Below are 26,333 nucleotides of genomic sequence, written 5' to 3' on the forward strand. Positions count from 1 at the left end.
TTAATCATTTCCGGTGTTTCAAGCAAGTTTTAGTGTTTAAACAAGAATCTAAATTAACCCAATATTATTTTTTAATGTTTTAAATGGGCTTGCCAGAAAAAAATCCAAGTTTGCTTGGGCAAACCAGGTAATTGCACACTCAAGTGGGCAGTTAGGCATGATTGTCAGATGTCTGTTGACCTGTGAAAGTTTGCCCTTTGTAATGTGTTCACCTGTTTTTATGAGAATCACTGCTGTGTCCTTTAGAGTTCAGAATCAGTATGTAGTGTCAACATGTAGAGTCAGTAGGAACAGTAGATATTCAGCTGCCATTGAAAATCAGCTGCCACTTATTTGAGCTCCTGTGTATGGACTTAGTTCCCTAATCCCAGGAACCCATGTCTGAAAATATGGACTTTATATTTAACAAGCAAGCACTGTCTGTGTTTTTACATTAAGGTTCATCCCGCCCAATTTGTTGGGTGATAGCTATTCACGTTCAGATGGGGTTTTTTGTCAGTGCAATTAGCTATGACACCAGACAAATTATGAGCACTTTGTCTACATGGCTAATCAGTGGGCTTTTATTTCTGGCACCATCTTCTAAAATTCCATACAGGTGGGGGAAAAAATCAACTCTTTTGACAGCTGTAAAGCAATTTAAGCAAAACGAATATCTAAGTGATATTTCAGTCCCTCTTTAGCCTTAAACCAAAAGCACTTGTAATATTCTTTGGCTTAGTTGCTTGGACATGCTAAGTTTGTTGGGCATGCTAAAACATGCTTCCTTCCCATTCGGCATTAGTCTGCTAGTAGTTAGTAATGAAGAACAGGGGGACAGGAGGGTTCCTCTTTCTGCGTGCCTGAATGGCAGTGTTTGAGTTGCAGTTTCTATTTTAAAGTGTGGGTTTAGTCTGAAAAGCAACTCTAAAAATGACACTTTCTTGTTCATGGACCTGCTCTGTGTATTCAGACAATCAGACCTGTTGATTTCAGTGACAAAAATATGTTTTCTCTTGTTCGTCCCGGAAAGCCTACCCAGCTTAGGGAAAATGTGCAGGATTCTGTTCTGCCTCTGGCAGCATCACCAGATTGATAACTTATTTCCAGCTGCAGGGCCAAATTTTTGCCCTCATTTACAACTGTTCAATGCCATTGTCTCCAGTGTCATTGAACAAATGAAGTTGTGGGCAGGATTTGGCCAGCAGGCTGTGTATGGAAAGGATCCACATTAAATCTCAGTACCCAGGCTAAGATTGCAGTGCTAGCATTACTCCTGGGGGAATTCTGCAACAAAAAATTAAAAATTCTCCGTACAATATTTTAAAATTCTGCATATTTTATTTGTCAAAATAACACAATATAATCACACCAGTTTCAATTATTTTTGGTCATGTATTTCAAAATACCTGTCAGCAAGTATGTCTGTAACAATACAGATGACAAAAAAGAGTCAGATTTCTTACTAGGCATATTAATACAGAACTCTGAGTAATAATTCATTTAAACTACAATACAGAACCGTAATTCGCACACCCCCTCAGAAGCAGTGCCAAGGCTTGGGAGAGTCAGGGGTAATGGAGGAGCTGAGGGAGAGGGAAGTAAATTGCTGGGAAGGAGCCTGGTGTGAACTTGGAGGGTTGTTGGGTATGGGTGGGAAAAGTATGGAGCAGGTTTTTTGTGGGGGACAAGGAAGGATTGTTAGGGAGCTTCCCCTATCCAGACCCTGGCTGACCCCTAGCCTCTGCCATTCAGGCAGGCACATCTCTCCCTGTCCCCATGTGTTCCTGTACCCCCATGTGTCCTTGCACCCCCTGTCCACATGTGTCACGCTATCCCGACTCAGACACCCACTCTCCCCCATCCCCATGTGGCACTGCATCTCCCTCTCCTGTCCCTATGTAGCTCTGTAGCCCCATCCCCATGCGTCTCTGTGCCCCCACCTAGCCACTTTCGTGTCTCTGTACCCTCTGTCCCTGTCCCCATGTGTCTCTGTGCCCCCACCAAGCCACTCCCCTGTCCCTATGTAGCTCTGCACCCCCTTCCCCATCACCATGTGGCCCTGCACCTCCTTCCCCCCTGTGGCCCTGCGCCTCCACTCCCATTCAGCCCCTTCCCCAGTCTGTCCTCCCACACTAGCCCTTATGAGCCCCTATCTGACCTCCCACATTGTCTGTCTCCCCATAACTCCTGTCTCCTGACCTGGCCCGCTGCGAAGAAGGCTGCTCCCTCTATTCCCTCGCAGGCAGGGAGCTGCTGCTGTTCTTGCGCCACAGCACCCTTTAGTGGGCAAAAGGCAGAGCTGCAGCAACATTTTGACAGAAGCATTTTTCTTTGCAAAAAAATAAAAATATGTGGGGCTCATTTGTTATACATGCATGCAGTAGAGCAGAATTCCCCCAGTAGTATAGCATACCATCATTTTACTTGTAAACTAAACACATTTGAGCTAGAGTCATTGAGAGGCACAAAAACTCCATGGAATCCTACATCTGTCATCACTACATTTGCCAGAGAATTTTAACACAGTGTACAAATTCTGCCCTCATGTACATGGGCATAACTCCTGTTGATTTCAGTGAGACTTGTACCTGGGTATCTGAAGGCAGATTTTGGTCCAGTCCATATTAAACCTATTTTATGAAGCTATTCTGCAGGTATGTGAATAGACGTTTCAGATTGCAGATAAATGCATATTTTTCTCTTGGGACCTTTCAAACAACTCTCAGGGCTTTGTCGGACCTGTAAACGTGTAGCTAGCTTATTCAATAAACCTGAATGACCCTAAAGTGTATTTTAAATTACTTGCCAAAATACAGGAAATTTCCCCCTTCCCATTCATAGAGATGCATTTTCGTGTTAAAGGAGAACATGGAAGGGCTTGAAAAAGAGAAAAAAACAGATTTTGTTAGTAATGCTTAACTAAATGGATCCCCAATAAATAGTCTATTAATGTCTTATCCACTGTTTTGATGGCTGAAAAGTCTATGCTTATGCAAAATACTTGGCATGATAAAATTCCAAGAATGGGAATTTCAAAAACCGTGGCAAAATTCTACTCCCATTTAAGTTTCACAGTGTTTGACCAGCTCTGAGCACTTTTGAAAATCCCACCCTAATAAGAGAAATGACTTTAAGAAAACGAAAGACTTCAAAACTAGACATGGGAGAGCAAAGACTCATGAAAGTAAGTATTGAGGAAGAAATGGATATCTAACTATATAAGCCCTTCCTGTGATTGGAGGCAGACAACATCAGCCAAATTCATACATTGTGCAGGCTAGCAGTGCATTAACTTCAATGGAGTTGTACCCACCGGTCTGTCTGAATTTTGACCCAAGTGTGTATTGCATCACTTGTATCAGTAACCTTTTCTTAAAGGCACAGCAAATGCATGACGAAGATCAGCTGAAGGAGAAGAAGCCATTCCCTTACCTTTAACTTTCCTATGTTTATTTTAAGACATGTATTTATATAAAACTGTGTTCTGCCCAATCTATCTGATAAATGATATAGGGACAGAGAATATTGTATTGGCTTGGCAAGGTTCTCCATCAAATATAACAAATGAACATTGTGCAAGCTCCAGTATGAAATGCCATCCTTCAGAATTCTTTGTTGTATCCAGGGTCATTCTGTTTCCTAACTGTTATGTTTCATTTTCCTTTCTTTCAGGGTTTTGAGGATCCCAAGGACAAGTAAGCAAATTTTGTCATAAATGTTTTGTGTTTCTGCATTCTTGGTTGTTTTTTTTCCCCTAATGTGAAATTAGCGTTTGAGACAGAGGCCCAATTTCCAGCAGTGGAAACGGGAGTCCCCATCTTTTTTAATACACGGATGAAGTCATAACATGAAGAGTGGCAGTGACGTTTCCTGTAGGGGCAGCTAATCTACAGGCACCACCTCCATGAGTGTGAGGACTAGTCCATTTCCAATTATCTTCTCTTTTAAGCATCTCTGTTGAAGGAGTCTAAGTGCCAGTTGCAGAACCTGTCCTAGAGAATTATAAATGATGCTGGCACACATGGCATCCTCTTACCCAGGGCGCTTCTTGTGCAAGAGAGCTTGAGCAGTAGCCACTGCTGCTGCTATTATTATTTATTTATTTTGCTTTACCAGTTAAGGAACAGTAAGGATGGGCTTCAATAGGAATGGGTTCAATATATCAGCTCAGGGAAGATGGGACTGGGGATTATAAAGTGGGAGAGGACAGTAAGAGATCCTCCTAGCTCCAGTAGAGAAATAGAGGAATCCCTGAGACAAGAGAGCTGAGGCAGAACTCTCACTCTCTTAGTGTTACACAATCGCTACACTTACAGGGGCTCCCATGTCAGCTTGTCCATCCAGCAAAGGCATGCTCAGAGCTTTAGCTGGCAGATCATTCATTTAGGGGAAGTGGGAGCTCAGATAGAAGAAACCCAGCTGGACAAGAGAGGTGTAAAATGCACTGCTAGTGCAAATGAAATTACCTGTAGTAGGCGGTAATGTAGAGGAGCAGTTGGGCCAGGAAGTAAGAGTTAACCTGTGTACACTTACACTGGGCTCATTTCCTAAATGAAGCAAATGAGAGAGAAATAACCGAACAGGAGCTGTATTGGGATACTTGTGAATGAGGGTTCATATGAAAGCTATCCTACTGTGACACCAAACAAATGGATGACTCTGTTATCCACAACAGGCAGGGCCCTACCTTATAGTTATAAATCACTTTACAAACATTATCCAACCCTCATAGCAGCCCTATCAAGTAACAAGGTAAGTAAGAATAGTTATCCCCATTTTAGAAGAGGAGAAGCTGGGGCAGAGAGGTTGCAACTTGCCACCAGGAGATGTTGTCAGAGCCAGCATTTGAACTCTGGAGTTCTTGGCTCCCAGTTCTGTGCTAAACCCACTGGGGTCATGCTTTTCAATGAATACATAAAGTCAAGCCCGCTCCATGAAAATTCAAATTGAAACAGGGAAGCAAGGATGTGATCAGTGAACTTTGACGTATGTTGAAGGGAACAGCATTCCAGAGTTTTGGGCCCCTCCCTCCAGTACAAAGGGTTGTGACCAAAATCTTCAGAAGTGGCCAGTGATATTAAGTGCCTCTGTTTTTGGTAGTCCAACTTAGAAACATCTTGCTTGATTTGCAGAGACGCTGAGCACCCCACAGTTTTTCAGTAACGCCAATGGGAATTGTGGGTGCTCAGCACCTCTGAAAATTGGGCCCCTTTAAGGTCTCTCAAATTGAGACGACCAAAATCCCTGACTGCTTCTGAAAATGTTGGCCTGTGTGAATAAAAGACCAATTCTATCAAGTTATTTAGTCCCTGTGGTTCTAAGAAACCTCTGTGACAAAAATGCTTAATCTCAACATTCCTTATCTTTTTCTTTGTTTGTCTTCAAAACATACCCAGAAGAAAATTTACATATAAAGGATGTTTTCTCTAATGATGCTGGGCCATTACGAGAAGGATATGGTAACAAGATGTTGATGATAAATTTCCAAGAAAGATGATCCTCTTTGGTTAAATTCATCTCTGGCAGCTCATTAAAATGAGTGATACTTGCTCTAAATTTTCCAGTTCGCTCAGGATCATATACCAGTTTATGCCTTAAATCTTTACTTGCTCGCCTCTTTTTTTGACTACGAAGTTGGCTCACAACAGAATTTTTTCTTGGCATATATTCCAGTTAGTTGTCGGTCTTAAAATCTGCTGGTTTTTTTAAAAAAGATTCTTCAAGATCATATTAACTCTGAGGTTTTACCTCTAAATTTTGAACAATAAAAATGCTATTAAGAATTAAATCCTAATAATTGCATTGTTTGATCTCACTACTGACATTAACCTGTTGCTCACTAAATGTATTTGCAACAGAAGTAGAGGAAGAGGCTAGCAGTGAGAAGGAGGGGTGGGGGAAACAACCATGGATTAATTGCCAGTTGTGTTTACTAATAAAGTATCTTTATTACCAAGGTATTTTTACTTATGAGAGAATTTTTGTTGTAGAGGTATGATTAAAAGAACAGAGGAATGTTATTTGGCTGTAGGTCTTTGATGTGAATGAATCAAGTTATGTGGGAGCTGAATTGAATTGGTTGCCACTGCCACTTGTAAAATATCTGGTTTTAGGGTCAAATTGGCACCTCCCCTGGAAGTGACATGGCAAAATGACAAGTGGCTCAGGAAGCTCCATGAGAATCATGCTTGGGAATTTCTACTGCTCTTTCCTGTGACAGGGCATAAATAGGTTGTTTCATGTCCTTTGGAGTAATGACCCTGCCCCCAGTGGAGTCTCTAGGAGGAGGTGTCAATCAATAAGAATAAAAATTATGGGGAGCAGGAATTGTTAATTGTTTTTTGGGGGGGGGACAGTTAAAACCCTGGTACAGTGGTGGACAACCTTCAGCCCATGGGCCACATGTGGCCCATCAGATTAATCTGCTGGCAGGCCGTGAGACAGTTTGTTTACATTGACTGTCCACAGGCACGGCCTCCCACAGCTCCCAGTGGCCGCGGTTTGACATTCCTGGCCAATGGGAGCTATGGGAAGCGGCGCAGGCTGCAGGGACATGTTAGCTGTCGCTTCCCACAGCTTCCATTGATCAGGAACGGTGAACCGTGGCCACGCCAGTATAAACAAACTGTCTTGTGGCCCACCAGTGGATTAAATAATAAATAAAATAATAAGTGGAGATATACCAATCTCCTAGAACTGGAAGGGACCTTGAAAGGTCATTGAGTCCAGCCCCCTGCCTTCACTAGCAGGACCAAATACTGATTTTTGCCCCAGATCCCTAAGTGGCCCCCTCAAGGATTGAACTCACAACCCTGGGTTTAGCAGGCCAATGCTCAAACCACTGAGCTATCACTCCCCCCCACTGATGGGTGGCCACAGGTTGCCTACCACTGGCCTAGGAAGTCTTTCAGAGTACCAGCAGGGTGGGCCTCCTCAAGTTTAAGCATTTGGATGTAGCTTAAATGCTTCCAAAAACAAGAATAATTCTGAAGTCTGTCTGACAGCAAGGGACCCTAACATGCTCGCCTTCCCCAGGACCATATAACATATAACAGTATCAATAAAAGTTTCTACACACACCCTTCATTGCTCGAGCAGTGTAAAACTACTCTGCTTATAGGGACCACCTCCAAGCGTGAGTCTTCTCAATCCTTGGTATCTGTGGCAAGAAGTATCCTGCTAAAGGTGATGTGGACTAATGTCCAAAAGGAACTGCTCTGAGGTAACCAACTCAAGGCTACCAGACTGTGACGGGATAACACTTCGAGTCTCTGGCTGGATTCAAACCAGGGACCTGGTGGTGAAATGACCCGTAGGCCATTACTAAGCCTGAACCAGCCAGCCACAGTCAAAAACTACCCAAAGTGGTAGTTCTCCTTTCCAATTCCTCCCAGGCTGTGTTATTAGACTGGAACTTTGCCATCTCAGTGAGCCTCAGCTAGATTCAATGAGTTTTAACCTTGGATTCTTAGAGAAAATTATTGCAACTCTCATGTGATATAAAAATGGCTAAATTTAAATTGTCCAAATCTAGAAATAACTAGCAGGAATTTTGAATGCATTCTGTAAATAGGACTAGTAATTTCCTTGCTCTTTTTATGAGGCTAGAGAACAGGATTATGATAATTGAGCAAAAATAAAAAATGGCTCTTTATGTACTTAAGCAGATGTGGTTTCTTTAAAACAAACATCTAGAAGTAAATTGAATTTCCTTTCCTCCACTCCAATCTAAATTGCATTTCAGAATGGAATATATACTCGCTGATGGATTAAATAACTGTGGTGTCCAAAAATAAAAACAGTCCTTCTCCTTTCACTGACCCTTGTTGAAATGCAAACCTTTGCTATAACAACATTAAGGAACTGAGACAAAGACCATTTGCATTTGCCAGACTGCCTCCTGTTTGAATGCTGGGGATGTATTGTAATGACTTGTCTACTGTATATATGTATCACTGTCTTCTTTTGGTTGGAATTTCAGTGATCAGTGGTGTGTCCTAAGACAATGGGGCCTGATTATTATTTTTTGTCAGCTATGTGCAGATCCTGTTGACTTAAATTGAAGTTGTGGGTATTGAGCGCTTCTGAAAATCAGCTCCAATAATGCTAAAGCTAGTGAAAAATCTCCTTTAATTCCAGTGTTGTGGGGCATTGGCTTTTGAAACAGCAGTCCTGATTATGTTTTGGCAGCTGCCATGAAGTTCTAAATGGCCAATTTTGCAAGCATCTTACTCACACCTACAGAGGTCTGTTGGCCATGGGTTTGTTACAATTCATGCAATATGCCTGCATTAGCCAGTGTTATATAGCACTGACAAAACCCAGAAAACTCAGCCGGCAATACCATCTTACATCCTGCCCTGTTGTGCTTTAGGTTTCATTTTTTTAGGAGTGTCTGAACAATGGTTGATTTTGCCTAACATGGGCTGTATATTGCCCTGGAATCAATCAGAATTGCAGTTGGAATCAGAAATCACATTAGGGTCTGTCCTAATAGAAGCTATATTTACTTGGGCATCATGGAAACGGAGCAGAATAACAAAATTTCAGCGTTAGCTTTTAATTTCTGCCTCGTCAGTTTAAGCCAGACCATTAAAGAGACCATGTCAAGCTATAAAAATTCTGACTAAGGTTTTTCAAAAATGATTAGTGTCTTACTTTTTGGGTGCTCAACTTGAGACACCTGAAAGGAGTCTGATTTTCAGACGGTTGGTTTTCATCACTATTTGAAAATTACATCCCTTTAAGTATCAGAGGGGTAGCCGTGTTAGTCTGGTTCTGTAGAAGCAGCAAAGAATCCTGTGGCACCTTATAGACTAACAGACGTTTTGCAGCATGAGCTTTCATGGGTGAATACCCACTTCTTCGGATGCAAGTCATCCGAAGAAGTGGGTATTCACCCACGGAAGCTCGTGCTGCAAAACGGCTGTTAGTCTATAAGGTGCCACAGGATTCTTTGCTGATCCCTTTAAGATAGCTCTATGTAGGCATTGGAAAAACTCTGGTCTGAAAAAAGCTGTGGGACTGAAAATCACTAATCATTTGAAAATCTTGGTCCATATGTTTGGAAAGTAGGATCTGACTCCACATTGCCTTGCCACCTCGTGTCATCTTTTCTCTTAGCTCAAAGGTATAAAATAATATCATTTGCATAAGAAAATGGTTTGACCCAAGAACCTCGGGATGCCAGAGCTGCCAGGGCTGGCACAGATCCCTGAGGTGGATAGGGGTACAGAGATCCCCCTGGGTTCCCCAAAAGAATGTCACGCAAGGTCTCTAATGAAAGCCTGTGTCGCACTGGTCATCATGACCATTGTGAGATGCATGTACGGAGAATATGTGAGGAGTTATGTGTATATATCTAAAATTGTCATCTCTGTAGTTACAAACAGGTCACTCAAAGGTAGCGTGTCTTGAGCTAAACTTCTCCAGACAGGGTATGGGAGACACTTATCTCCACGGGGGCTACTGTGTATTGTAGATCCTACAATAGGAGTCTGTTATCATTTTAAGGCAACTGCCAGTGAAGAGCTGGCAGAGACTTGAGAAGAAAGTTAACAGGAAGGTTAAACAGTGGGGGAGGGACCCTATCTTGAGGTGACCTTCAAAAGTCTGTTCTGGTATATTTGGTGGTGCAAAGAGACACTCTGGTGTCCTTCGCCTAGGAAGTAAACTGAGAGCCAGTTTGCTTCATGAAAAAGGGATCTCAACCAGGCTCGGTTGAAAATGCTGGAGAGAATATTGGTTGAGATGAACTTCTTAAGACAGGAGGATAACTTGTTTGCAGTGGTATAGTTAGTTACGTTTAGGCTTTAGAGTACATGTTATGATGTTGTTTTATATGTAACCATTTGTTCCCATCTTTCACACTGGTTTTTATTGGAATTTCTATTCTTTTGTAAATACTTTTTTCTTTTGTTTTATAATTGTACTCAAGTGCTGTGCGTAATGCAGGAGCGGTGGTCTAAGGTGAAACAGATAAACTGTGGTACACTGTTCTTTTGGGAACAGAGGATCTGGGATTTCTGTGGGTATTCAGTGATTGTGGTTGGATTCAATAGGGGAACACTTTGAAATGATTTAGGGTGCATCTATAGTGAACTTGCAAAGCAAAGAGTCAGCTGGTGTAGCCCAAAGAAGAGTGCTTGAGTGGCTGACAGGCTGGTTGTGTTGGGGAGCTAACACCCACCTGACCAGGGCCGGTGCTACCATTTAGGCGGACTAGGCGGTTGCCTAGGGCGCCAAGATTTGGGGGCGCCAAAAAGTGGTGCCCCCAAATTTTTTTTAAGCATTTCAGCGGCTGCTGAGGGAGAGGGAGTCTGAGCTGCCGCCAGCAGCCCAGGGATTCCCCTGGGTCAGCGCGCCGCCGGCAGCCCAGGGGTTCCATTGCGCAGTCGCTGCTTCACTTCTCCCACCTCCCAGGCTTGCGGCACCAATCAGCTGTTTGGTGCCGCAAGCCTGGGAGGAGAATTACAGCAGGACAGCGTGCTCGGGGAGGACGCGGAGCAGAGGTGAGCTGGGGTGGGGACGTACTGCAGGGCTCCCTGGGCCAGGGGGTGGGGAGCTGCTGCGGGGGGCGGGGGGCGCACCTCAGGGTGGGGGGGCGGCGGGGAGCTGCTGCAGTGCTGGGGGGGCACAAGGTGGAAGTTTCGTCTAGGGCACGAAACTTCCTTGCACTGGCCCTGCACCTGGCACAAGCAAGACTGTCATGCTGGAGGCAGGTGGTGACGAGGAGACTCACAGCCCTGGCTGCCCCAAGAAGTGTCACAAATGGAAAGTTCCGATTTGGTATCAATTTATATTTTGCCGAGCTGTAAATAACTACACAGGAATGACACAGTGGAGAGTCATGCCCAACACCTTTAACTGTTCCTGACAACACTGTAGATAATCAAAGCTGGAGAATTTTTCAAGTTCTGAAATTTCAAGCGGGGGCAGCGTGCGTGAGATTTTGACAATTTTTGTGTTCTCCCCCTCCCCCCCCCGCCATGTTTTTTGACCAACTCAGGCAATAACATACACGGCAGGAATGAAATATAGGGAAAAAACAAAGCACAAGAATAATGGAGGGAAAATCCATGTGGTTTTAGAGGTTGATGTATGATAAAAAGACACTTTCAAGGAAAGCAAACACCTTGATGATAGGGAAAGACAGCTATATCAAATATCTTAATTGGGTGAGGACAGACAGATGAGGACTGACAATGTATTGGATAGCTGATAGCATTTCACCTGGAGATTATCCAGCTAAAGTGTGTAATAAATGAGAAGTGATGAACATCCAGGTAGCTCTATGGTGAACTGATTAACTCCTTTGGGACCCTTTGCTGAAAAAAGATCAAGCTGAGTGCACTGCAAAGTTCTCATTCTCTTCCATTTTTGTGACATCCTCAGGAACACCCAAGAAAGCATGAACCCGGAGGATGAGGTGGATGAGTTTCTGGGTCGTGCAATCGATGCCAGAAGTATTGATCGGTTACGCTCGGAGCATGTTCGCAAGTTTCTCTTAACATTCAGGGAGCCTGACTTAGAGAAGAAGGTAAGATTCCCCGATAACTACTCTCTCGGGTGAAGAAAGTTGATTGTTAGTTTTGTTTGTCCAATTTAAGCTTAAAATCTTCTTCCTACAGTTTGGAGTTACTTCACTTTTTTTCCCCCACTTATCACTTCAGCTCCTTTAGGGAAATTTTGATTTACCTGCTTTTAGAGGGCACAGCGTATCTGTTGAAGGAAACATTTGATAGAAATGCACCATTGGGTAGGAATGCATGCTGAGTCATTTCTCTCTCACCTATAGCAATAGTGAACTTCAGAGTAAAATCAAGATATGCTTGTGCTCATTACTGATCACTGGAGGATGTGTCGTGGGTGGCACTCAAAATTATACTCTTTCTGAACTGCACTGCTCTCGTCTACCAATTTAGGAGAGGAAGGGTGATCTTGAGGCTAAGGAACAGGATTTAGGAAATCTGGATCTGCCACAGATATCCTGTGTGATCTAGGGCAAAGCATTTAATCTCTCTGCCCTTCAGTTGCCTGTAAAATGGAGACCATACTACTTCACAGGGATGTGAGAATAAATTCATAATAAGTTTGGAGGCACTCACATACTGCAATGATATGTACCATATAAGTAAATAAATTATTTTGTACACACACGCACACGCACTGCTTTTGTACACACGCGCACACGCACTGCTTAGGGAAAATTTAAGCTCTGCCTTTTTTAATCCTAAATAATGTGAGCCTTAGGGCTATGTGAGCTGTCTTTAGGATAACCCTTAATAATAACAATAAAAGGTGAGCCATATTTTTAACAGGAAAAGTCACATCTATACAATTTTTATTGGTCAGGTTAAGTTTGAGTCTGCTATTCTATCACTATGTTTAGCAATTATGTTTGTACTGCAAAAAGAGGATACAGTGATTAATCTAGTTAAAGAGCAAGAGGTTTTTGCAGTAATTGCAGTATTTTTTCAATTCTGAATGGATCACGTTAGGGTTGATCAGAAGTGTAAGCATGTTATTTTCCCCATTTAATTTTAAAATGTTAAGAAAACTGAATGGTTCACATATCTCAAGGGCCTCCTTGTTTCACAGCTTAGGGATTGAGTTTGTTTGGACTAAGAATTGCAGTTCTAGCAGCACAGACGATACGTTTAGGAAGTGGACACAGCTCCTCTGTGACTGACGCTGATCACTAATCTGAATGTTGTGAATTCATGAGAACCTGTGGCAACCTCACATTTTCATTAGAGCCAACTAAAACTGCACAAACATCTTTTAACACTGGCAGATACCATGAAAAACAATGTTTTCTCACTAGGCTTGAAAGAGGCAAACAAGAAATTGGTGTTTTCACAATAATCTTTCACTTCTGGCAAAACGCAGTGACTTGTTGATGACACGTTACCTTTTAATGCATGAACAAAAAATTCTCAGAAGGTCTTTGTATCATATAAGTTGCACCCATCAATTCTACCTTGGCCTTTGCTAGGTCCCCAGATCCCTGGAGGGCAGGCGAATTGTTCTGGAGCATCCATGATCCTGCTCCAATTGGACTACAGCTCCCAGCTATCACTATTATTATTCATATTGCAGCAGCACTTACAGACACCAAACAGGGATCAGGTCTCCATTGTGCTAGACCCTGTACAGATACAAAGCGAAAAGTGGATCCCAAAGAGGTTACACTTAAAGTGATGCCCCAGAGATTTTAGTTTAAACAAGAGATTCTCCTTCTGAGTGATCCCAAAGAAGGTGTGTATATAGCAGAGAGCAGTCTGGATATAACACCAAATAAATTCAGTTTAGGAGCCTTAAAAAGCTTTGGCCATGTTTAACTATTTATCCCCACTGGAGGGATCCCCGGATGAAATGAGTCTGCATCTCACAGCTGTGCCCTCTGGTCCAGATTTATCTATTTTGACAGACATCAGGAAATGGACGAAATATAAATCTTCTTTCCATCTGCACAGGACCTTTCCACAGCCCTGAGGTTTTTTTGGAGGGAGGGGCCCCCAAAATATAGCCTAAAGTAAGGGGAAATTTTCACACTTCTCTAAGTGGTAGTTCTGCAAGTGATGCTTCTTGGGGAACCCAGAGGGTGCTGGGTGCTGAATGAGGGGTTTGGTGGGGCATAAGAGGGTGGTTATATGTGTTGCCTGTGCTTATAAAAGCCTGTTTACTTCCTCGCAGTACTCCAAGCAAGTGGACGACAGATTTGGAGCCTATGTGGCTTGTGCCTCCCTCGTCTTCCTCTTCATCTGCTTTGTCCAAATCACAATTGTGCCCCAGTGAGTCGCTCTCTATCACTTTTTCTGCTTTTTCTGGCATTTTTTCTCTGTCCTTGAGGCTTCAGTGCATCAAAAGGAAGCAAAAGTCTTTAAATAATGCATGCCTAAGTAATGTACAATGTTCATTGTGTGCCTTCATTACCAGCTATGGTATATTATGCTTGGCATGCAAGGATTTTCATTTTGCTGGCATGATTTTTTTTAATATTTACCTCTCATTTGAGAAGTTTGATTTAGTATATTGTAATCCCACACAAAATAAGATCACTAGAATAGAAAGGGTTGTCTACTGAGGCAGTAAAGTCTTTGTAATACAAGGCTAGAGTGGGCCTGTGTTGAATGCAGCTGAGCAGAGGAGGACGGGGGATAAGCAATCCACCACAATCCTCTTGTTCAGCCTACTTGGATCTTGGGTCCGAATACTGTTGCAAATCTCAGCCCTGCTCTATGACAAACAAATGAATGGGGAAGTCAGAGAATGGGCAGAGCAGCGTTTCAAGGGCTGCAGTCATTTATTCACCCTCTCCCAGCCAGGCAAGAGAGGCAGTGGGAAGGAGTTGTGCTTCGTGGGTGTGTCAGAGATACAGTGCCTTCTGGACTGGTGCAGCGTATGCATGGCCCTGTGCTCAGATGGGTGCCTAATGGCACAACCTAGCCCAGGGGATCTTCTCAAAAAAGATGATGCTTCAGAATTTTCATTTATATTATTGAAAAATGAGAAACTAAGCGTGTTTGTGTTTTTCAGAGACCATAACTGGCTCAGTAGCGATGCTTTCTCATGAATTGGGCACCTAAAAATAGAAAGTGCTCGTAAGATAATTTTAGAATCAGTCACTTTTAATCTGAAGAATAATATAATTGAAGAGTCAGAAATGCTCCAATTTATCTTCTTGCAATCTAAGAAAGCAAAAATTCATTTTAAAAAGACACAAGATTAATGTCTGTCTGTACCACAGAAACAATATGATGTTTGAGGTCACTCTTTCTCCTCCCCCTAGGCAAAAGGACAGTTGCCACTGCTCGAGGAATGATAGAATCAACAAAGCAGAATAGCAGCAGCAGAAATACAGTGTGTAAAGAGACAGATCCATTTAAGGAAATCAGAGGCTGAAAACTGAAATTAGGTCAATCCCTGCACTTTACACATGCTTAATAATCACGAAAGCTGTTCTTTTCATGTTTGCCCAGGTTCTGTAAAGGTTTACACTTTAGATCCGCTGACTTGACACTGCTGCCTTGAATTCATACCTTTGTGAGAGAAGCCCTTTTAAAAGGGTTTGGTTTGCCCATCAAGGTCTACATGGGGGGGGAATCGATCTAAGTTACGCAACTTCAGCTACGTGAATAACGTAGCTGAAGTCAACGTACTTAGATCTACTTACTGCGGTGTCTTCAATATGGTGAGTCGACTGCTGCCACTCCCCCGTCGACTCTACGTGCACCTCTTGCCGAGCTGGAGTACAGGAGTTGACGGGAGAGCGCTCAGGGATCAATTTATCACGTCTAGACTAGACACGATAAATCAATCCCTGTTGGATCAATCGCTGCCCACCGATCCAGCAAGTAGTGAAGACATATCCTAAGCAGCTACCGGACTATTTAATTAGAGCTAATTTAACATTTTAAAAAAGGGTTGACAAAAAATGTCGGGGTCCTTGGGTGTCCTATTGGCTGGCTTTCTTTGTTCTGTATTACACAAGGAAATCGGAGCAGCTTCATTATGATGTGGCATATGCTGTATGCCTGCCAATCTTCTCTTATGGGCAGAAATATTTGATGTTTTGACATTTTATTTCCAGATGTTTTAGAGATTCCCATAATCTTGAGCACTTTTAGCTTTCCTCAAAAGAATCCACAGGCAGGATACTGGACCTTATAGGCAATTAGTCTAATCTGTATGGCAAAACCTGCTGGGCTTGACATTTCAGACCCCAAACTGTATTTATGTGCATGCCCAAATCTGCATGCATGTTTTTTCTAGTACGGAAACCCATGGATAGGAAAGTCACTGAGATTTAGGATGCTAGATGCCAAAGTCTTTTGAAAATGGGACTTGGATGCTTTTGAAAATTTTACTCTGTGCCTCATGAGTATAACAAAATGAGTTTCCTGTCTGCAAAATGAGTATAACACCACTTCCCTATCTCACAGGGGTGTTGTGAGAACAAATACATTACCGTTTGTGAGGTGCTCAGATACTCTGGTAATGAAGAACATATAGCTCCAGAGATCAATACATGAGCATTATTTTTCCATATATATTAATAGTAGCTAACTAGCAAGACTGACTGGAAGTGGTGTGGGTTACCATAATAACATACCATCTCCAGAGACCCAAACTCATATCTGAGTTGGGTTACAAGTGAACCTGAATTTGGTGGTTCTAAGGTTCTGTTCCAGTCTGTAGAGGTCATTTGTCCACATAGCAGAAATATAGTATAAATGGGTAATATCTGCTTAGGAGAGGACTAGAATACCAGAGGAGTTGGAGGTCAGTGGTCAAGTGCATTGGCTGAGCTATGTAGAAGAGGACTCATTTGCCAGCACCATCAATCACCTTGCTTTCACAACCATTAAATTCATCCCAAAATTAGAATCCAAAACACAAACACCTGCTAGTTGTGTGCAAGTAGTACTTGCATGCAAGTAGTGGTGAGAACAGAATAATACTCACATTGCATGGGAGTTGTTAAATTCTCCACCATCCTTTGGATAGCTTGGCAAGTCTGTAGGCTGATTTGGTTTCTAGAGTAAACAAAGCTTCATGATTCATCTTTGGACCAGATATATATTTCCATCACACTTTTTATTCATTTTTCTAATATTCTTAATTGCATGATTGTTGTCTTTACTGATGACAGCAATTAACAAGCAGCTGCAGCCGTGTGTGTGTGTGTCGCCATCAAATGCTTTCATGAAATATCAGCAGAATCTGAAACTTCAGACAAAATAGCAACGATCATTTGTGATAATAAAGAGGAATTGCCTTAATGAATGCCTTGAAGGCTCAAACAATGAATTAGCAAAGACAGTTGCCTCTGTCCTGGAAGAACATGGAAACCAGCTGGCTTTGGTGTGTTTGGTCTTAATGTCACGGTGCTAGATAACCTCATTGAGAATTTAAAGTGTTGGGATGGGAGGGGACCTGTCTCTTTTGTACTGAGATCAGAAACTTTCAAATGTTATTGAATAATTGCACGATCAAAACGAAAATGTGTACCACAAAGCTGGCTTGGAAATCCTGTTTTCACTGAAAGGAAGAGTGGAAGGAGATGGGGCACAATGCAGACTCCCAGCACTGCTGCTTTATTCATGAGTGCTCGGAGGCCCACTTAGCCACCTTTGTTCCTGAGCTTAGGCGGGAGGGCAGCCAAAGTGGTAGAGCAAAGATTCTCCATAGGAGAAACCAGGTAGGCTTGGCATCTCCATGACCTTGTTGGATGTGGGCTATTTCTCTGTATTGTCCTTCTTAGCCAGTGCAGGGTTTCTGAGTCCTTCGCAGAGGATGCAAATGAAAGGATGGGGATGGACCCATAAGTGTGACTTGAAATATGTCTCCCCTGCGTATTTCACATGCACTTGTCTGCAGAGGCCTCCATTCTAAAGCGCAGCAAGTTTCTCGTCCAGCAAATCTGGTATCCATTGCCAGCCTGTAACAAATTATTTTGTCATCACTTCTGGCACATGAAACGTTTCTCAGTCTCTCCGCTGTCACCCCAGCAATTTAAAGGGAACAGGGAATTTCCTTATTCAAAGCATCTCCTACCTCCTACTGCCGTCCTAGCCAGAGAGAAAGCCCATACCACATGTCATGGTTTGTACAGATGTACTAAGGCTAAAAGCAGAGCGGTAACTGTTCTATATGGTGTAAATCTTTAAAAATCCCTTTCTGGTTTCAGCTCTACATTTATGTTGGGTTTTTACCTGACCAGTTTTTTGATCCTGACCACAGTGGTGTTTGTTTCGGTCATTTACTCCTGCGTAAAGGTGAGTAATGAGATTTCTCTATACTGTCCTTTGCTGACCCTGTTAGTATAACCAGTCTGTTTCTTAAGCTATATATAACATCCTTGTATTTCATTAGCTGTCCTTTCCCCACCTTTCTCCATAGGTAGATGCACTTACATACTACAATGATAAAGGTTATAGAAGAAACCTTAGATAAGACAGAATGAGCTGAGGTCATGTTGTGCTAGGATCGGCATAGTTTTCCACTGTCAGAAGTAATCAGCCTCTCTCCTTGTGGATCTGTATGTCTATGAAGTCCCCTACAGGCACTCTTATTTTAACTTTAAAAGAACAAAATTCCCAATGTGGAACCAAGAACACTGACCCTGCGCTGCCTTCCCTTAAACTTCCCAGAGAGCCAGCTGTGTATTGTCCCCTGTGGCACAGGCTTGGTTTGGTAGGCAGATAATCAGAATAAGAATAGCATCAAGGAAATATGTCTTGAAGAGAAATAAAAGCATAAACATTTAGAGCTTTCTCAGCCTGTCTCAGATGAGCATAAGCAGTAGTCAGTCAGTGATCTCCTTTTTGTAACTGGTGGTGGATAAGCAAAGAAGGATGGTTGTAAAACAAGTGTTAAGTATGCTCAGCCTTCCATAGTAAAACTCTCCTCTGTGCTTTTGGGAAGGCAGTGTGTTGGTGCTGGAGTATTTGGTCTGATGGTCTGTTGTGTCTGATGTTTTGTGGATTCTCCCATTTTGAAAGCCTCTGAAAGTTCAGATCCAGACTTCAGGGAACCACACATCATGGCTGTACCCAACTCTGCCCCTAACAGGCTAAAACAAAATAACTCAATAGCACTTTTTTTTTTCTAGGAAAAAAATCTGCCTGATATCTGCAGCTCTTTAATTCTGGATGCTGTTGGTGGTACCGGTCTAAGGAAGGCACTCTTGGCAGATTTTATTGTTAAAAGTTAGACTTCGGTTTTTCCTTTAATATGGGCTGTGAAATATTCCCAGTGAAACTCCGAAGGCCCTAAGCTATGTTAAAACTCAGGACTTAGGGTAGCTCCCTGACAAGTTCCCAAAGGTCCCTTTGGAGGGAACCTTGCTCAGAAATGAGCGGTTCTCCTTGACCACACTTGTTTATGCTATTTGGGGCCAGTCATCCTTTCTCGGTGGATGATGCCGTTTACAAGCTCAAGAGACCAATCTTAACAGGCACACAGGTCCCTCTGACCCAGGAGATGGTGCCCAGAGTGCCTTGTTAAACTTTATATGTCTCCATTTTAAACCCTTAGCCTGCACTGCCTATCTCTGACTGTCATTACGGTGTATGCAATGCTTTTGTGATTAATGATACAGTGTGGGCCAATCCAGAAAGCGTCTTGTGAACCCAGCATAGACCGACACACTGACATAATGGCACCAGGCAGCAACACTCGATCACCACACCAGCCAGCTAGAGCCTGTGCTGGAGTGGTTGGTTGCTGCAGTGCACAGCTCTTTTTGGACTCGTGTCATAGGACAAATGTTGTTGAAGCATCAGCTCTGCTGAGCCCAAGCTTGTGGCATTTGAGTCTGGCTGACACCAAACAAAGCTGACTTCAACAGGCATGGATACTTTCCTTCTGCTGGCTTGTACGGGCTTATATTATTTTTGTATACTGACAGCAGCACTAGCTTTTCGGATGTCAAAGATTTTTTTTATGAGTGACCTGAATGAAGAATGAGTTTATAATACACAAAGGAGTTCTCTGTGTCTCCATGACCCTGGAAGGCTGTTCTGTTTTGTTTTCTGTGCCTTGACCTCCCAAGTTCCCATTTAGGAGATCTGTCTAATAATGGCTGCAGCTGCTATTTTTAAGACGTTCCTCCCTCAGATGATCAGCCTGGGCTACAAAACCACACATGCCCCCTGGGAATGCAGGTGGACAAACACAAAGAGGGCAGAAATGAGGACGTTACTGTGAACTGCCTGGTATTTCTCATAAGTGGTTGTTTATCACTGTATGCGTAACGTTACAGAGGTGCACAATACTCTGCAAAACACAGTGAGGTGTATCCTACCCCATAGAACTCACAGAGAATGAGTGGGTCTGGATGCTGTTTTTCCCACTTCTTCCTTCCTTTTCTGGACCTGAGAGGGCCACCAGAGGGCATTACATGAGAGGTTGCCTTGTGAAAGATCTAGTGAACAGTTTCTGGTGGCTGGTTTTATTAAAGAGAAACCCAAGCATATGGCTTCTCAGCACCAGTGAATTTTTGATTTCTCCACCATTTAGTGCTCAGATGCACAAAAGCCTCCCTGATTAGTGCACCAGATTGTAAACATAACTAATGGGTTCTGGGCTGGCTGCTGGCAGCCTGCTCCCCTGTTGCAAAGATGGTCTTGTCAGTGTCTACAGTGAAAAGATGTCACATAGCAGAGGTGGACTTTTGATGTCAGCAGTTTCTAGTGGTCAATTACTGAAAGATTAAGGGGTGAATGTTCAGGTCAGTTTTTATTACTTGACTAGTTTGTCCAAAAGAGGATTCTATTGTGTATTCTCTGACCACCAGCTGGAGAAATGTGCTGGAGCTTTTGTTATCCTGAGAGAAGTGGTGGTGAAACCAATGATGGGAATGTTGAAGAGGAACAGGAGTTGCTGTGGAGTTGTCAAGGCCTTGTGTGTGGCAGTGCCACCTAAATACCAACCAAAGCAACCTCTGTCCTCCAGTTCAAGTCTCTGGTTCTTGAGAAGGGTACAGTATATACAATCTGATAGTGACTCAAGAATCCAGTCAGTGTAGTGGTTGTTACAGGAGCATTGCACCTGTTTTACAGCAAGATTATCAGAACTAACGAATTACTCTGTCCCTAAGAACAAGTAAACCAATTGAACACCAGTTGGTCGAATACCAGTGCATCACTGCAGGTCATTATAGAGGATATTAGTGCTGAGAGCAGATTGGTGGAGGGATTCATTAGCAAGCCACAGTGCAGATAAGAAATGATCTCTCATGTCTGTCCTGTTCTCTAATCAAAATACTGCTGTTAATCTAAGCGCATATGTGGCACTTTACATTTTCAAACCATTGTACAAACAGCAACTAATTAACCATCTTCTCTTTTCTTCACCCCTAATATGTGTTTGATTTTTGCTATAATACCAGCTTGTTGTCAAAGTATGTGAGGAAAAGGCAGTCAGCTGCCGTTGTGTTGAGGGCTATGTAACTAATTGGACAGATAGATGTAGTCTGGGGGTTTTGTGTTAAGATATAAAGCTCCCTAGCTCACTTTAGGGCTTCTCTTTTGGGTCAGGTTCATTTTGATAGCCGGACTAATGTTTTTTTCTGTGCCTGGAGGGCATGTGTGTTAGGTGACATCAGTTCCATACAGGAAGTGTGGGAAAACCAGCATTTGTGGCATTCCAGCTTGGAATATCAAACTGATGGAGTGCAAGCATAATTTATGTCTATTTGCACTACTATTAGATGGTACATGGTCCCTTTCCCCCCATTTTATCTTTTTACAGTTTCCAATCTGAGATTTCCTTTTCCTTTTTTTGTCCTCTCTATATCTGGCATTGACCATTGCTAGCAGACACTTTCAGGGCAACTTGGTTTTGTTTTATTTTTTGCTGTCATTATATCCCACTTATAAAATTCTCCATGGGAGTTGATCCTGGAATTGCCAGTCTAGCCAATGTAGGTTTCCAAGTTCCTTCAGCTGCAATAAATGGAGAACTCTTCTCACTCCTCACTTTGCTATTCTGAGAAGACTTGGCAACTGAGGTCTAATGGTGTCTTCCCATTAAAATCTAGTTTCTGCAAGGTCATGGGAACCACTATCTCTTCTTAAATACACTGCTGACTGACATCTGTTTTGCTACTGATTTTAAAAGTTCACATTTCTTCTGAGAACCCATAAATTATACTGTACTCACCGCTCTGTGGAGGTCAACTGCTTGGACATTGCTGGACATGAATGTGAGACAGAGTACACACTACATCTTCCTGAGTTAATTTGATCTGGAAATCACAACTTGTATACTAGCTCTCACATACCCATTTCTTGGCTTCTCCCTCCCAAAGTGGCCAGAAAATTTAAAAGCATATTTTCATTTTTGTGATCTTTCCTTTTGGAAAGATTTAGTGAATTGAAAACTGTACGTTGGTTTTATAGGCTGATAAAACACTAAATAATAAACCAAATAAATGGATTTACAGACCTGAATTGCCTGTCATTATTGACTTCAACTTCAGACATCTTAATGTATTGCAGAACGACCAAAATTATGTTATTTCAGATTGGAAGTTCAGGATTTAGAGAATTTGTTATTTATTTTGCAGCATACAGCACTAATTACATCCTGACTGTCAAACAGTTTTCCATGTCCAGAGTATATGTTGAAAAAGACAGAAAGCAGAAAACTCTCCTTTCTCTGGGTGGTTGTGGTTTTGTTGTTGTTTTTCTCTCTCATTGTAGATTATCATTTTAGTTTGTGTGTTTTCTCTTTTCAACAGGCCTGTGAATGGAGGTCATGAGTCCTCCCCAGTATAACTCCACTGGACTCAATAGAATTCTGTACGAGTTTGGCCTTTGTCTGTAAATGTGCCCACCTTCCTGTAGGTTTGGTTTTTACACACAACATTCCTTGTATAAAGCAGTGCCTCTTTCCTGGCCCCTTGGGTGGTAGATTTCTGAATACTGTAAGGTGAGTCCTATCCTGATTTCTTCTGGGCAACAACACTGATGCACAGGGTGTAATCAGGACAGGACTCGGCTCAGTGTGTGTTTTCCGAAACTTTCTCCTGCCATGATGATTATGACTAAGGCTGTGTCTGTCACGATGGTCACGGATTCCGTGACTTTCCGTGACCTCCATGATTTCTGCAGCAGCCAGTGCTGGCTCAGGGGCTGTCCAGCTCAGGCAGCCCCTCTGCCAGCAGCATCAGTTTGGGGAGTTTGGTGTATGGGAGGGGGCTAAGGGTTGGGGGTGAAGGGGGCGCTTACCTCAGGGTTGGGGGCTCCCTAGCTCCCACTGGCATAAGCGGAGGAGGGGCCAGGGGACTCCATGTGCTAACCGCGCCCACAGGCCCTCCCCCACAGCTCCCATTGGCTGCGGTTTCCAGCCAATGGGAGCTTTGCCTGCAGATCTGGCGCTTGTGGCGGGAACAGCGATTTGGAGCCCCCCTGGCCGGAGCTGTGGGGACATGTGGAGCCCAATAGGGAGCCTACGAGCCCTGTCAATCTCCACCCCAGCACCAGCAGCATGGCCTACTGCCCCCTCCCCCCCAGCAGCAGTGGGGGTCCCGGCCGTGCGCCACAGCCCACTTTCCCTTCCCAGCACCAGCAGGGGTCCTGGGCCGCCCCTGCTCACCCTGAGCATCCGCGGGCCCCCCAGCCCAAGTGTTAATTAGGGGTATATAGTAAAAGTCATGGACAGGTCATGAGCGGTGAATTTTTGTTTACCTCCCGTGACCTGTCCATGACTTTTACTAAAAATACCCGTGACTAAAACATAGCCTTAATTATGACGCACTTACTATATAATCCTGTTGGTGTCCCGCATCTGAGAGTGGCTCTAGCTGTTGGTACTTCAGAGCTGGACATCTGAAGATAGGATTTCACCTATTGCTTTCAATGCCTTTTGTGAATTAAATAATGGGGAAATCCATCTTAATATTTTTTCCCTATACTAATTTTCCTTGACACTTGGATTTTGGGAGCCTGATCGGGCTAATGGTATCTGGCCCCAAATTCCCATATCAGCACACATCAGCACCTTTATTTACCAAATGAGTCATGTCCCTATTTTCAGCCCCTCCTATACGTGTGTGTGTGTGTGTATATGTATTCGTCATATTTGCTCTGCTGTTCTGCATTTAGATACCATTTTAAACAGAAAATGAATCGCATTTACTAGTTCAAACAAGCAATAACCATAGTTTGAACTATGCTTACGTGTGTGTTTGGCTACTTTTAATAGAACAGGAGTGACTGTTACTAGATTGCTTCTCTGTAGAGGCTTTTGCAAAGGAAACATTGTCCAGTGGCTAGCGCACAGGATGGGATGTTAGGAGATCTAGGTTGTATTCCCAGTTTTGTCACAGATCTCAACCAAGTTGCAACCTCTCTGTGCCTCAGTTTCTTCATCTGTAAAATGGGGATAGTAGGTACCTACCTTATGGAATATGTTAGGAACTAAATTCATTATTGTTTGTAAAGCATAATTGCCTCAGAGGTGCTATATTTCTATGGCATTACAGTATCCTGTATCCATTGGGCGGCTTCTCATTGATTTTCTCTTCCATTTTTTCCAGGATGTACTTGTTTGTTGACACAATCTGTTCCCCAATTTACAGAGTAATGAGAACCAATATTTGTTCCAGGAAAGCATGTTTGTTAATGGAGTTTAGTTTGTTTGACTGTTACCATTTTCTCAGGACTGGTTAGAGGTCAATCCTATATAGCGTGGACTGCAGGCCTTATAGTCTTGCTCTCTGAGAACAAGACTGGAGGCTAGAAAGAACGGCTGAGTTCTAATCCAGGCTCTGCCACTGTTTCCTGAACAGATGTGAGCCAGTCCCTTCATCTTTGCAAGTCATATTCATTCTTGGGATAACTCCTTGCGTTATCTCAGTTTCCCTATCTATCAAATGAGAATAATGCTTACCTGGAGTCCTTTAAAGAGGTGTTGTAAGGATTAATTATTTAGTGTTTGTTCAGCACTTTGAAGTGCTAATTATTATTCTGTTCTACTTGTTTAAAAATTAGTTGCTACGGCATTATTGTATAGCAGCTCCTGCAATAGAGAAAATGGGAAATCCACTCCGCTGCTCTTAATTCCCTTGTTTCTCCCTTCATGATTTTCCTTCTCTTTTTTCAGAAATGTATTTTGCAGATGTGACTGCCATTTTCCAATTTAACTTTTTAGAAACTCACATCTGCTGATTGTAGCTGAATATTGAAACTCAGTTTAATCCCAAAAAAAGCACCCTCATTAGAAGTCTAGCTGCTAGAGTAGAACTCACGGTGTCCGACTCTTCTTTCACCAAATAGCGGTGTAAATCAGGAATAGCTTCTCCGAAGTCAGTGGAATTACACCAGTGTATAACTGGTGTGAGAGGAGAGTCTGGTTTGTGGGGCTTAGATGTGCATTAGAGTAAAGAGGGTGTGAGTGTAAAGTGATGTCATAAATTACATTTAATGACAATTTTCTCAGTGTTATCGTGACCGCTAGAGTTTAAGGGCCATTTTGTATGCTTGATCTGCATATACAGCTCCCATTAATATGAGCTGGTGTTGCATCAACAGATCAAAAAATGATAGTTCTCTGTGATGAGGTTTTGCATGCCACATTGTCCAGGAACCGCACTTCTGAAAAGCAGGGGGGTCAAGTAGCCATTTCAGAGAGCTTGTAATGGATGATTGACTGACTGACTGTTGGTGCAAGATCTGAATGTTTGAGTTTAAAGTTAATTTAACCCCTTGACAAAACCGTCAAATCTTACAGATGAACTGAAATTTCAGGTCAGAGATCCTAATTGTGGTGGTAGCAAAGCTTTCAAGCTAAAGACATTGGACAGTTGCTTACTTATAAGTCTTCTGGCTGCTAATTATTAAGATACCTATAAAGTGGTGATGTTCCCTTCCAGTTCAAAACAAAAGCTACATGTACAATGAAGAGTCAAAAGTCAACTCTTTTGGGGTCTGGATTTATTTAAAAAAAATAGAAATCAACTCCAAAATTACATGCCAGCATACCAACGATTGAACCAGAGATGTCTAGAGCTGAACACAAACATCTCTAAAGCTTGAGTTAAGGCACCTGGTGGCCCAGATTTTTAAAGATGTTTAGGTATTTCAACACCTAACTGATTTAGCAGCCTATATCTCATTTTCAAAAGGCATTTAGAAGCCAAAATTCCATTGACTGTTGAAAATACAGACATCTGTTGCAATACCTCTTTAGACTTAGGCATGTGGGCTTACCTTCCTGCTTGCCTAAGGGCTGGTCTACACTGGGAACTTACCTGGGCATCGCTACATCTCTCAGGGGTATGAAAATTCCCACACCCCTGAGACACGGAGCTGTTTGGAGCTAATCTCAAGCCTAGACAGCGCTAGGTCAACGGAAGAATTCTTTTGTTGACCTAGCTACTGCCTCTTGGGAAGGGTGGATTACCTAATCGGATGGGAGAACCTCTCCCATTGGCATAGGTAGCGTCTACACTGAAGTGGTGCAGCTGCAGGGCTGCTGTTCTGCTGCTGTAGCATTTCAAGTGTAGACGAGCCCTAATTCTGTTGTAGGAGCAGCTGCGTGGTGCGGACAGGAAAAGTCTTTTGACGCTGGCTCATCTCTAGATGCCAAGAATTGCCATATTAACAGTTTTTATTTCCAAAGAGAATACTTTAAAAAAATTAATTCCAAGAACATTACAAGAATCGGAATAATTTGTAACCTTTTCTGGGATTTAGTCATTTGATGTGAATGTGTCAGAACGCTAAGCCCCCCCAGTCCACACAGACGCACACCCTGTCCCCCCAGGAGACAGAGAAACAGTTTTGTGCCGGAAGCTGGTGAAGTCAGCATTTTAAAATGGTTAGTAGCATTGCAGA

The 26,333-nt window shown here is 42.8% G+C and overlaps 1 protein-coding gene across 4 annotated transcripts in view; it reads left to right on the top strand.

Moving 5' to 3' along the window:
- Window positions 1-26,333, top strand: part of ADCY5 (adenylate cyclase 5) — a 307,748-nt gene that overhangs the window by 256,112 nt on the left and 25,303 nt on the right. For all 4 annotated transcript variants that reach the window (XM_039495153.1, XM_039495150.1, XM_039495149.1 and 1 more), the window contains exons 9-12: window positions 3,655-3,677; window positions 11,377-11,521; window positions 13,681-13,778; window positions 17,678-17,765. In XM_039495153.1, the coding sequence (XP_039351087.1) occupies window positions 3,655-3,677; window positions 11,377-11,521; window positions 13,681-13,778; window positions 17,678-17,765 (354 nt within the window). The remainder of the gene's footprint in view (window positions 1-3,654; window positions 3,678-11,376; window positions 11,522-13,680; window positions 13,779-17,677; window positions 17,766-26,333) is intronic.

Source organism: Mauremys reevesii, linkage group 11 (assembly GCF_016161935.1).
Source record: "Mauremys reevesii isolate NIE-2019 linkage group 11, ASM1616193v1, whole genome shotgun sequence".
In the NCBI taxonomy this organism is placed as follows: Eukaryota; Metazoa; Chordata; order Testudines; family Geoemydidae; genus Mauremys; species Mauremys reevesii.